This window comes from Rhyacophila brunnea, unplaced genomic scaffold, assembly GCF_057557595.1.
Source record: "Rhyacophila brunnea isolate RB1 unplaced genomic scaffold, BYU_Rbru_1.0 scaffold_24, whole genome shotgun sequence".
Classification (NCBI taxonomy): Eukaryota; Metazoa; Arthropoda; class Insecta; order Trichoptera; family Rhyacophilidae; genus Rhyacophila; species Rhyacophila brunnea.
In genome coordinates this window covers 21,545,341-21,559,567 of record NW_028232904.1, presented here as the reverse complement: position 1 = coordinate 21,559,567, position 14,227 = coordinate 21,545,341, and the positions used below count along the sequence as shown (strand labels likewise).

Here is a 14,227-nt window from a genome sequence, read left to right as displayed (position 1 = left end):
AAATTTGTTATTCAACAGTTCCTTGCATTTATATTAACTGCATCTGGGGTGAACCAGCATCTGTGTCGAGCGGTGTCAAGTTAAGTTAAGTTCATAGACATTAATTTTGAGAGGACTTACGATAAAAGCTAGTTTAGTCTTATTTGCTCTGAACCGGTGAAAACGTTTACACAAAACTATTTTTCTGAAGAACCGCTAACGTCTATGCAAAGAGCCGCTTCTGCCGACCCCTGCTCTAGCCCAGTGGTCGGCAAACTCATTAGTCAATAGAGCCAAATATCAACAGTACAACGATTGAGATATCTTTTGAGAGCCAAATTTCTTAAACTTAAATTATATACGTAGGTAGTAGGTACACTGTTTATTTACTTAATAAAATTTTGTTAAAGTTTTAAATCTAAATTAAACTATAGGTAGGTACACTGAATAAAACTGAATATCATGCGTGAAAATGATCTTATTTATTAATAAAAATTAAATTGTAAGTTAGGTATCCATAAAATTGAATCATGCCAATGACAAACCCTCAATGTGAATAATGGCCTTGCATCTCCTTGGAATTTGGGTAAGTCGGGTTTTTATGTTGTTGTTTTTAATTTTAAGCACGATTCCTGGTTCTCATCAATAAATCGATTTCTCAATTAACTCTTGATTTCCTCTATTGGAAATCTTTTTCCTAACCACAAAACTTGCAATATTAACATTGTTGAAAGATTGTATTGATCAAAATGACGCGCTAATACAGGTAGGAAAGCCATTTAAGTTTTAAATAAACCCGAAAGTCTCGGTCCATTCAACTTTACATGTACGGTTATCCTCTTCCTTTTTTTTTGCTTCTTATTTGTAGCCATGTCAAACATCCCAGAGAGCATTTGTGGCAGAGCCGCACTCAAGGGGCCAAAGAGCCGCATGTGGCTCGCGAGCCGCAGTTTGCCGACCACTGCTCTAGCCTATCTGAATTATATTTAATAATCTGTTCTGTGGTTGCAACATTTGATTTATTTTTATATCCCAGTCGAGACGATTTCGAATCTTCACAGATCAGCGTAATTTACTCCCCCGATAAATTTTGTTAATAACGCATAAAAAAGTCTTCATTTCAATAAATTAAAATATAAAAAAGCACTAATTTTTATTCAACAATTAAATTAAAATACGTAAGAAGGTGATTAATATAACGTGCCAATAGTCGCTGCATATATATATGTTATGCATAATATTATATTTTGTATTTATGCAATCATCCTTAATGGTACATTAGTCAACCTGTTTGGATTAGTGAGTGTCACCAGTTATGGAATCTGTTGCGAAATTTTCATTGACATAATAACACCTAGCCAAAAACAAAGCCTTCAATACGTAAAGAGGTGTCATAACTCATGATAATAATTAATATAGCTCACTTAACTTCACTTCATAGTAAGTATTGATTGGTGCAAAATTGTAAAAAGTAAATAAATAAACATATCAGACTACTTATTAATTCTGTCGACCGAGGCTATTTGATGGAATTTTAATTTAAATTGTAACTGGTTTACGTTTTATACTATTCCATTTGAGTCGTTTTTTTGCGACACGGGTTTCGCCTTTCGGTTTCTTCAGGAACTACGCTCGTTCACCAATGGTATAGGTAAATTATTCTACAGTGGCACCACAGGCGATTCGCGAGTGTATTGAATTGCTTGCGACAATGCATGTTTCCATTTCAATGCCACTACAACTGCATGCCGCGTTTGCCATGCCCACGGTGCCACTGTAAAACGATTTACCTATAAATGCCAGTGGCGAAGGGTGACTTTTGAAAAGAGGTGGACTGTGGAAATCTGAGAAAAAGAGCAGACTTGTCAGGTATACTTACGGAAAATAAGAAGATATTACTACTGATGAATTGGTACACACTAATGACAACGAATCTCTAATTACGAATACTTTTAAGACGACATAGAATTGAGCGATGAGTTATGTATTTTTCTAAACATTTATTCACATCGAAAATCATTAGATAAAATTTATTTTTATTTTTGAAAACAATCTATTTATTTATATGCGATTGAGTGCCATATATTTTTTTAAATACCTATTTTAATTATTAATTGTTTTGGACAAAGCTGCAGTCATAGACGATAATGTTTAAACTTATCGTATTGAGCAGCATATCTATCATATTGATAGATATGCTGAGGTCACGTGACATAAAGTCCATACAAAAAAAGTCAACATTCCTCGGCGAATAATCCGTTTGTTTATCTATCATTCTGCTTATATACCTACTGTAATCAAAAAGATAGAAGATATATTTAGCTACGATTTTTTCCGATTTATACGCGCTGTAAATGTAATTGGTGATGCCAATTGGGACACCGATAACTGTGTTCAACCAAATCGCTCCGAATATTGTTACGCTTCATAGGTTTACTTAGCAGTTCGCTTTCCCTTATTTAACCTTTTTATATTACTCTTCTAATTACGCTGTTTGACATGATAGACTCATATGCTTCGGTGACTATTTTATTTATACAATACTAAAATGTGAACTGCTCTTCCCTTGTCGCTACGGTAACCGTTTGTCCTTTAAATTACTGCGCATTGATCGATATGGAGTACAAACCTTAAGAGAAAATCGTCTGATTGTTTTAGAGATGCCTTTTTAGGATGACGTGAAGAGTCTTTATACACGTAAGGCACCGTGAAACTTTGAAAACCATTTCGTAAAGTGTGTCAAAGCGATAATTTTTGACAATATTGAATGTCCAAACTACATTTAATTTAAGGCTATACCTCAGCTGAGGCATGGTCTAAAAATATCGTGGCTAGGCGATGCGCAGATTGTGCAAATGACGCGTGCCGAACGAAATATAATTTGTCATATAAATCCAACATTCGTCCATTTAATGTTCTGTTTATTGTTCTTTTAGTAATAATAATAGTATATTCATTGACATGTTTTCTTTTTCAAGTACATGCGGAACGTTTTTTAGTCATCTTTACACGATTTAAGAATATATTCATCCGACGCCATCACAAAACAAATTGATGTGCTCACAGGTCGACTATCGCTCTCCGACTGGCAACGCGGCCGAAATTACGTCCCACATACTGTTGAAAATTATTTGCCGTTTCACGTACGTACGCTCTTAATGGCATTCTTTGCATGTGTACAAGCATATTTATACAAGGGTAAAAGTTTATAAACGTTGTAAAAAGTTTTATAATTTTTCTTGCGATAAATGTCTGTAGTTTTGAATTTACCTATTCGTGCAAAACGTGAAGCGACGTGGCCAAAGTATTGTGCAGGTTTATCCGTCTAACGGCCGTTTCAGACGGGACACCGGTGTCGCGCTCGTATATAATGAGAAGGCCTTTGTATTCGAATAAAAGGCCCTTTGTACTATGTTTATTAACGCCCAGAGCATAATTTCGCGTTATAAGTTAGAACATAAAACTGGCTGTGGTAATAAAAACAAGTGTATCGGCGGCTTGAGAATGCAGCGGCCGACGAAAAAGTGTACCAGACACGCGGTGATTCATTGTCTGGGGCTTTCAGCGTGCGCTGAAACGGCCCTAAAACTAGTAACTAGTTTACCACAGTCATAAATAAATAAACTGACACAAATCTTGCCTCCGTTAATCGAAATATTACCATAGAAACCGTGTATCAAAACTCATGAATGTAACACCCGACCCGTGTCGTTAAACTGGCGAAATTTTCTTCCTAATGCGTTCGGCAGTATTAAATTCTATTCGCGTCTCGGTTTTACTTGGGCAGATTCAAATAAGGACGTCGCGACGTCTTTATATGGGCGTCGAAAGTTTTTTGATTCCAATTTTAAGTTGTGGTGTCATATTTTGTATTCAATAACCGAAGCCGAAAATATTGTTCGCCGATTTCATTTTACGTTGTTTTAAATTGTTATTTGCACTCAGTAGTTTTAAACTGGAGCCCTAATAAATGCACAGCCCATATCAGTGGTTAAGTTTTAAGGATGTGTCTTGTCTTCAAAACCATCGACCATCATAATCAAAAGCGTCTTCAATCCGAAACGGTCGCTTCGACAAAACGCTGAACTACAGAGACTTGGCTTGTAAGCTTGTAAGCCGTCCGACATGTCCATGCGGAGGGGGAATTCAGGATGCCAACCACATCTTCTGGGAATGTCTTAGAACGTGCTCCGAACGGGAGGAGATGCTCAGGTCGGTCCAACCAGCTGTTGGGCCCATCGGGCCGTCCGACTTGGTTGCTACTAAGTCCAACTATCTTGCATTTAAAAAAAATTGCGGCGTCTTACTGCGGGCGTGAAGATCTCTTCACATATTTTTTGCTGTCCGTACGATTAGCTTCATTATTTTTGTTATATGTACACTAGAATCATTTTTATTTTTATAATTTCCATGTGCTCTTCTCTCCCCGGCACTTTGCATTAGAAAGTAACTTCTTTAAACTCAGTCAGAGCTCACTTTGAGCGTAGCAACCTTGCTGCTGGGTATCTTCTCCTAGGGCATTCCTGGCGTAAAAATGAACTAGATGCTTCACATCGCCAATGTAGGGCCACGTGATATGCTCGATTAAGACCGAGTGTGGTGCGTGGCGGATTTTGGTTTGGAGGGGTTAACTTCAATGGTCGCTTCGACAAAACGCTGAACTACAGAGACAGTAGAATTTTCTAGCGCGAATTCGAATCGCGGTTTTGCTTAATATTTTTTATATCTATTTTAGTGCTCGTATTTTTTTTCAGTAAAATACTGAAGATTAACAAAATTCAAATTCAGGTCCTATAAATATGGCTGTTATGTCAGTTACCTACCACAGCCTTGCCTACCTTCAATAGGTACTGTTCGCCAGCGTTGCCAACTTCTAGCATTTAGCACCTAGCTTATAGCGTTTTTATTAGCATTTTTGATGCCTTCAACAGCTTTAAATGTGCTGAGAATAAGCCAATTTTTAGTTTATCTATTCAGATATTTAATGAAGGTAGGTCGTTAATGGCAAATAAAACAATATAATAAAACATAGAAGCATAATTGGCATTATATTGATAGATTGGTATTATAATTTAATGTGTGCCTAGTCATTTGGCATCAGATTGACGATTGTCGGGGATTCCACTTTCTGGTATTACCTAATTATTAATTATTATCGTAGGTTGTTTTAAGTTTTTTAAAATTATTTTTTGTTGATTTTGGAATGAGTTTCTGGGAAAATGTGGTGTGATTTTTATACATACCCTTTATTTTTTGACTTTTTTTTTTTACTTAATTTTGCACTTTTTTTCGATCAGCAAAAATAGGTAGGTATAGTCTGTCTGCGTGTCTGGCGTGCGGTTCCCCCCCCCCCACGCTTCAGCGTCCATCTCATTCCCTCCCGTTGAAAACTTGCAACAGTTGATGGCACAATGCTTTCCGTGTGACGTGTACGCCAGTTTATAGAATACAGACTTTAGGTACTTACTACTTAATTGAAGTTTTATTTTCTCAAAATCTAGCGTTTTTTTCTGTCAAATAGCTTGTTATCGTACCCCATTTGGCATGTTTTTGTTGGCAACACTGCTGTTCGCTACTGATACACACAATGTTTTTTTACGAACAGATTTATTATAGTCTGTAAGCACTAGTCGTAAGTATGTCTAAAGTTTATACATAATACGGAACGTGTCCACCCCATTACGTGTAAACTCTTTAGTGTAAAATTACATAATTGTGTTGACAACCATTTGGCGCTTTGTTTTTATTGAAAGCGGAGACGCTGCAGATTAAAGTTTGCAGTTTGAATATTTTTTTGCATATCAAATGACCGACATGTGGAAATTGTATTTAAAATGGAAACTGAGTTGTGACAGGCGTAAAGAGACAATAATTTAATAATTTTTTCAAACGTATATACTCATATACTCTTACCTATTTTTTATTTCGTAATTGTCAAAACAAACAGTTTTGTTAATTACATTTTTAACTACACTTATAAAACGTAAAAAATATTCGATCATAGTAATTATAATTACGATAATAGATACGATCGAAAAAAATCTTGACGAAATACGAATGCGCTAAACCGAACAGTGTTTTCCAACCAGCGGTCCGCAAATAATTGTCGCCAGTTTTTAAATGAATAAGTACGCTAAAAAATCAAAGCAAATTTAAAAAAAGATATGCACATAGCATTTTTAATACTTTGTGATAGTCGCGTATAAGAGGATGATTTAGAAATATTTCCACTTTTGCAAGAATTTTTAATTGGTGGCGACGTCAACCGGAAAGTCATTTTAAAAATGATATTCCGACCATGTCCGATTATAATAAGATCATTTGGGCCTCCACAGAGTGGAGGTTTGTATTAACATGTTTTTTGTTTTTACGAGATATGGATGTCAGCCACTTGCTCAACGTTTTAGGTCCGTACTGTGACTCATTCATACACAAATTGAAAAAAAAAACAATATCTGTATTTGCCAGACCCAGGATTCGAACCTGGGACCCACCGCGCTAAAAGTCATCATTTAAAGGCGTTAGTTAAAAATAGTTCTTAGTATCCTGAAAATAAGGATACTCGTAAAGACAATCAAATGATTAATAATCCTTTAAAGAAAGACGTCAATACTTGAGCTTTGGATAAAAAGGATACCATTTCGTGTTGTCTTCTGATGCCACTCTGGTGTCAGATATAAAAAAACATGTTTTCAGTTTTGGATAGCTTTTTTGACTGCCTATGTGAGACGACTTTTTCGGCCACGTTAGTATAAAAACGAAACCGGGTGAATGTCATTACATCGCTTCTTCTCTCCAAAAGAAATACCGAATCCACGGTTATCAACTATTCTATCAAAGATGCAGCAGGAGATTTAGCACTATTATTACTTAACAATTTATTTACAGATCGGTTTCTGATCAGAGTGTTAAATTATGTTATAATAGTTTTTAATTTTCGTTGGCGGTCCGCGAAATATTTCTTCTATTTTCAGCGGTCCCCAGGTTTGAAAAGGTTGGGAAACACTGCGTTAAACGCACAAGCCAAAATTAGAACTAAATCGTTTCACATGGTGAAGTTTCTTTTTACTTGGCTTCCTACCCCTCATAGTCGATAATTGATAAGATAATACATGACATTAAAACGCCTTCAAAGCATACTTAACAGAAAAACCGTAGAAAAAGTGTTGGACCGAGTAAAATTTGAACATACACCATCATTAAGCTATCGAACCCAATACTTACGGTGTCCATTGACATTGTTGAAGTTAATAATGTGGTAAGAAATAAATGAAAGGGTGTAGACTAGGATTTGTGGGATATTGTTTGTCTTTTTTGTAATCCGAATCACCCCTTGATCATCTAATACCTACCATGCTCCATAGGATATAAGAATAAATAAACTATTTACTTGTTAAATAAAATTAAAAGTGAATTGTTTATTTAAATATGCATAACAGAGTGAAGTTATCGATGGGTATTCCACAAATGAAAATGGTGGAACCATGAATACATAAACCGCAGTTGAAAGTGTGTGCTAAATTTGGGATAGAAAAAAACCCGTGTTAATAATAAATTTATATTATAAAAGAAAAGTTAACAAAAACGAAGATGGACGCCGAGACGATGGTCACGAATAACGCAGCGCTGACGAACTCGTTGGCCAAATTCAAGAAAGGGCAACGGAAGAGTTTCGCAGGGTCGATTCCAACGCTGGTCGAAAGCGTCGTGTATGAAAATCCAATAAAAGAATCAGACAACGATGAAGACGATGATTGTCCATTTGGGACAATTGATCTGCCCCCAATCAGCAACGGGTCCAAAGCGGACAAGAGAAGAAACTCTTTGGGTATTTTGCCAAAGTCTAGGCGAGGTTCTCTCGGCCCTTTGACTTCGTTTCTTGGATTAAAAAACAAGTCCGATCAAGTCCATGGAAGAGATGGAAGTTATACTAAGAATGACGATTCAGACGCTCCTAAAGTACCATTGAGTCCTAGAAGATCTTCAATTGCCGTTTTACCATCAGCAAATGCGGGAAGAAGAAAGTCGTGGGGTGCTAGATTGCAACTGGAGAGGCGGAGAAGGAAGTCTAATGAAAATGAAGACGAGGAGGATCTGGAGTCGCCGCCTGTTTATGCTAAGGCGAGGAGGCCATCGTGGTGGAATGCCCTCGTGCCGGAGAACATGCTAAAATCTAGGTGAGATACACAATACAAATAGCTAAATATTTACAACGCATTATACTAATATGTACGTTGATTTTTCTTCATTCAGACATATCTGAATGTTTATTAATTATATTGACTCTTGTTTATGAATGATGTATGATCGAATAATTTATTATGCACTTTTCGAAAAACATTAATTGCCAATACCTTCATGGTGATGATTGATTATTGATTTTGTATGTTTAAAAAACAATCTGAAATTGAGACATCGAATGCATAGGTACTAAATAAAATATATTTATTTATGAGGCAGTTACTTACAAATTACCACTATACTTGTCAGCAGTGTTTTTCTTGTCAGATCTAACATTTTTCTCTTGCCATGTATCTGTCTAACTTACTAAAATCGCATCTGGCACGCGGCGTTAATTAAATCTAGTTTTTTTTTCAGTAGGCGACTAACTAGGCCAACTGTTTTTTTAAACGCTAGATTTTTTTTATAAATAAACACATCGGGAATATGTTTTCATATTATCCAATTTGAAAAATAGTGTCTTTTTCAAAGCTCCTGAAAAAAGCTCTGACATTTTATCTCTACGAACATTTTTCATTTGCAGAACTAAAATAAAGTTTCACAATAATTCTTGAGTGGACATTTCTGAATTGCACTGCAGATTTTTAAAATGATATTTTCCTCAGAGGATATTTTTCTTGACGTCAAATAATAGCCGTGATATTTTTCTTTATTTTAGAAAAGCAAGTATTTTTTCCATCAGATGGTTTCATTTCTTTCCCCGTCTATTGTATTTTTTGTATTGTATGATATACTGACCGTCTTGGTTTAAGTTGATTATTAAATCGAGATATAGGTACTGCAAACAGACTGGAAAATAAATTATTTATCGTTATGACATGGAAACTACTGATTTATCAATAGGGAAAAGTTTGTAAGTCGACACTTTATCATTGCATTTAGATTCAATGGATGAATCTTTAAGGAATCTGTACATCAAAGGATTTATAAAATAAGAATTATTACAGTATTGTCATATTAAACTAGCTGCCAAAATATAGTAAGTATGTACAATTCAATACATAGTATGCCAAAAGTTTGTAACTTTCAACGGGATCACAGTGATAAGACTTTCTATGATTTTCTTCCTTGATTCCAATATGAATGCATAATACAAGCAATATACTCAAATCTATATAATAAAAAATATTAATTCAATTAACTTCATGCTAAGACTGATTTCGTGAGTACGGCGCTGACCTTTCATCCGGGGTTCCGAGTTCGACCTCGGTGAAGTCACAATATATTTATGTGATTTTCTCACAGACTGAGTGTGATTGTTTCTCTTATTAACTATATAATTATACTACTGTCTTCATGGACCTGTTGTTGTGTTTAAAAGAATATAAACTTTAAAATGACCATAACTGCCAAATATGCTTTTGAGACTTACAAACTTTTGGCAGTAACACCACGAAATACACAACGTTGGCCTTGCGCCTTTGCAGTGGTTTTAAATAAAAGTAAAAAAAATATTTCTCCAGTATTGATAACTACTTAAGCGTTATCTATAATTCTATTGATAACTGTCACTTTAACATTATTAATCGTTAATATTATAATAGATATCTAGTTACTTAGCGCGATAACGCTTAAAACAGCTGTAAACATTCTAAAAATAAATTTATTAGATAAACACATTTAATAGTCTGATTTTACAAGTTGTTAAAAATGCTAATACGAGTGAGCACACTCAGTAATTACCAATTACAATAGTTTATAATTTATTTGTATGCAATTTAGTATTATTTAATCTATAATATGTTGCGTTATCGCTGTTATCACGTATCAGTTCGGATTAAGTACAATTATTGTCCTATCATTACTATCAGTAATGACTTAGTTATGAAAATTGTACGTCCTTTGACGTTGACCTAATATTTAATAAAATTGAGCGCATCATTGCAGTAGGTATCTATAATTTTTATTACATAATATATAAATGTGTTACATGTAAATTGTACGTATTACACTTCACCTTAGCACAGTTCGCCGTGAGCTTTATGTCGGAAAGAGATGGCCGTATACAATGACATTAATATGGACGAATCATCTGTAAAAGAAAATGACACTCACTTTATTGTCGGGTCTGCCGAATGGCATAATCTGTTCTAACGCCATTACAATAAAGGTGATATTGCTATAAATGCCTGATGCTTTTTGTTGGGTCTGCCGAATGGTTCGGCTCGAACGGGTTCGCTCAAATGAACATTGACATTAGAAACACTGCTCTAACGCCATTACAATAAAGGTCATATTGCTATAAATTCCCGATGCGTGATATCGCATAATGGAAATTGCGTGACGTCTACCTATACATGCGAATGCGCGAATTTACTTGCTAGCTACTGTATTGAGTGCGTCGTCCATTAATAATGTCATTGGCCGTATATTATACGGCCTCCAATTTTATGAGATTCAATTTTCATAGCTGATTTTGGCAAAATTCATGAATTCAAGAATGAACACCTAACCTAACCTAACTTAACAAATAATCCAGTATATCGGCTAAAAAAAGAATTGCTGCTGGCTTCCTGTAAAGTGTAAACCGACAAGAACCGTATTTTATTTAGACATGAATTTTATGTCAGTAATATACGACCGAAAGAGGTTGGACGGTCTTTAATATACGGCCATATATTTCCGCTACATCATTTCACGGTGAATTGTGTGATACGGCGAACTGCATTCGTACATGTTTCCGGCACAATATAAATATCGGTGTTGTTTGGGCATAACCTTTATCTGCAAAATATTGAATTTTAAGATTTGAATGGCCCACATAAATCTCGGTTCATTTTTTTTATTTATTAACATTGAGAAAATTTTTTAAAATAAATAACTGAAAAACAATAGGACAATAATAATTAGATTGTCAATTATTCCATTAATTAGGAGAGTAACGTCACTTATCAGTGATCAAACTATGATGACGGCTTTGGTCATATTTTGACCAAACTGACCGCTGTGTTTGTTCACATAATTATCATCATATTATTACCATAGCGTTTTGTGCATTTCAAATAATACTATTATAGTGACCAATTTTTACTCTTAACATAAGATAACCAAAAAAGCAGTTATCAGGTTATGCCCAAATATACTATGAGGGGTTGAAATAGGTAGTTACATACCGAATATAAATACCGCTAAAACATACAAAAAAGACAATGTTATCTACAAATCAATTATAGCTATAAAAATCTCGTGAAAACCCAAAATAATATTACGATAACAAACAACTGTGAAAGTCTCAAACATTATTTATTTTGGTAAGTATGTAATATGTATAAGTCTGTTTGAAGATGCCGAAAGGTGAAAGCCGGATCGTTAAAAACTATTTAAATATAATAGTAAAAATTTAAAATCAATTAGAGTTTAATTAATATAGTTAACCCATAGCTTACGGGCCGGCCGCACAAAATTGTGTTTTTGCTAATTACTTTTCAAATGCAAATTAACACGTTAATTACAAAATTAATTAAAAGGGCCCGTAAGCATTGTGTTGTACTCAAATTTTAATCATTATAATGAATGCCTGATGAATGAAGCGATATTTAAAAATGCATATTTTTTAATTGCCTACATTACGAAACTTACTTGTGGATTATATAATTACATTCAAATTTGAGCAAAAAAAAGTATGACATAGATAAAATAATAAGGTAGGTACAACTTGTGAGCTAATGCGAGACGGTGTGACTTTGTGCATGTGATAATAGCATTATAATAGTCAATCAGCATCCGAGTGACCATGGGGGCAATCTGCATGCCGTCACATGTTTTCGATTAGCTCCGGAGCAACATCCATTGTTACACTCTAACCGTGTAGAAATTATTGTTTTCAATAATATATTGTTGCTGTTACGAGCTAGTGGCGCCCAACGTGGGGCCGCTGAACGAACGCGCACATTTTGTGATGCTGTAACAGTAACTCTTCGCGTCGGTATGCCTAAACACACTGTGCTTGAGACTAGGAAATCCAATCCCGAGCTATTTTCGATACCTATGAATCCCGGGATTGATAAACATAATCCCGGGATTTCGGGATTGATTTTTTTATCAATTTTTATGGAAAATATAACAGAAAAAATACTTTTAATACAAAATAACTACATTAGAAATAAACTGAGTTTGAATGAAGTTTGATGTGTAGGTTGCCGATTCATTTTATTTTTTCACATAGATTATTAAAAATGAGAAAGATTGGTAAAAAAACAATGCTTCGCACTTTTAACATTCCACCATGATATCATACGTTTTACGGCAGTTTCATATTTGGCTGACTAATTAGATTTATGAAGCGGAAAGGCCCTAAGTACGCCATGATTATTTGCTTTACTATTTTAAATCTCGCTGATCTATTCATTATGTCTTTACTATCAGAAATAGCAATCTCATATTAAATTCACATTATTATTTATATTACAATATTATTTACTCCATTAAACTTGTGTATTTCCAAGATTTAACGTATACAATATTAACAATAAATGTCTTAAATAGTATAAATTATACTGGATTTATTTTTGACCGATTTTATCAATGTTATTTGTAAATATAAAAATTTTATATTAACAATGGAAAAAAATCCCAATCCCGGGACCAGTCCCGGGATCCCGGGATTGTCAAATTGTAATCCCGAAATCCCGGGATCAGAATTTTGGCTCGGGATTGGATTCCCTACTTGAGACATAATGGGAAGTCACTCTTGAAAATTACGATCAGACGTCTAAATGTAGGTAGTAGGTACTCCACGCCATTTTCTGCCACTGACGACAGATGGGTTTATTCATTTTTTAACTTTATAATTTCTTTATTCTATTTTTCTTAAAAGGTAGGCTTAGCATAGATAATAATCGCTTAGTACGTATGGTGCCTTCGCCACTGGTATTGGTATATTTATATAAATACCAATAATCAGAACAAATAATAAAAAGGAAAAAATGGAACAGAAAAAAATAAATATATTTGTATTGTAAAGTTGATTGTCAATTTGAAGTTGAAAGTTTCAGATTGAAGTTGAAAATGTCCCACTGAGGCGGACGAAACCGGTCCTAATATAATAATTAAAGTGGAATAAGTACTATAAAAAAATTGCGTTTTATTAAATAAAAACAACAATTGATTGTCAATGTAATAATTACAAGATTATAAGAACTTTTTATATACAACGTTTTTAAATTTACTGTTGAATTATTATGCTCAAACTTGTACTTGATATGAAGTAAATAAAAAACAAACAAACAAACAAATATAGAATATTCAAATGTCATTTTGACATGTCATTTCCATAGTAACGCACGTATAATATATTAATAATTTAGTTGCTAGGACCCACTTAGCAACCAATAATGGTCTTTTACTTTTTACGGATTTTTCTTAAATAACTTTCCATACAAAACAGAATTAACTGAAAATGAATTCAATTCTGCTTAAAGATGCCTAAAAGTATTAAAAAAATGCATTGTCGTCGCGTTCTGATATATTCTAAAAGTTTCAAATGTCTAGCTAGTCGGGAAGTTAGTTAAAAATCGATTGCAAGATTTGTACTGGACAAACAACCACCGGACAAACAAGAATACAAGCTAATAAAAACGTTGTAATAAATAAAACACGTTTAATATCTACCATAAAACATCATACTGCATGGTAATATTAAATATGAAGATAGACGAACTATAAGAAAGTAGCAATGTCAGCAGTTTATAACACGATCCGAGACGTGAGGTGAGGTTATTGGAATTAATTTATTGCATTTGTGAGACTCATTATCTCAGCAACTTATGCTCCACTGCTGGGTGAAGGTCTTTCCTGCTGTCTTCACCGTTTTTGGCTCTTAATCTTTCGTTCCACAAGTCTTAATAGATTCAGCGACCTTTTAAGAGTAGTGAGAGGAAATTAAAAGTGTGAGTGAATTAAATGTGTTCTTCTTCTTCTTCCACCTTGACACGTCCCAACATTGGGGCATAGGGCAAGCACAAGTTGGCGCCACTTCTCTCGGTCCATCGCCAACTCCTGCGCCTCC

At 34.5% G+C, this 14,227-nt stretch overlaps 1 protein-coding gene across 38 annotated transcripts in view; it reads left to right on the top strand.

The window, feature by feature from the left end:
* The window catches only part of mtd (TLD domain-containing protein mustard), a 380,034-nt gene that overhangs the window by 165,011 nt on the left and 200,796 nt on the right, over positions 1-14,227 (top strand). For 14 of the 38 annotated variants that reach the window (XM_085951041.1, XM_085951033.1, XM_085951021.1 and 11 more), the window contains exon 2: positions 7,344-8,156. The exons of 11 other annotated variants lie outside the window; for them this stretch is intronic. In XM_085951041.1, the coding sequence (XP_085807167.1) occupies positions 7,570-8,156 (587 nt within the window). In that variant the 5' untranslated portion in view covers positions 7,344-7,569. The remainder of the gene's footprint in view (positions 1-7,343; positions 8,157-14,227) is intronic. 13 more of the 38 variants (XM_085951042.1, XM_085951034.1, XM_085951022.1 and 10 more) reach the window with 2 other exon arrangements.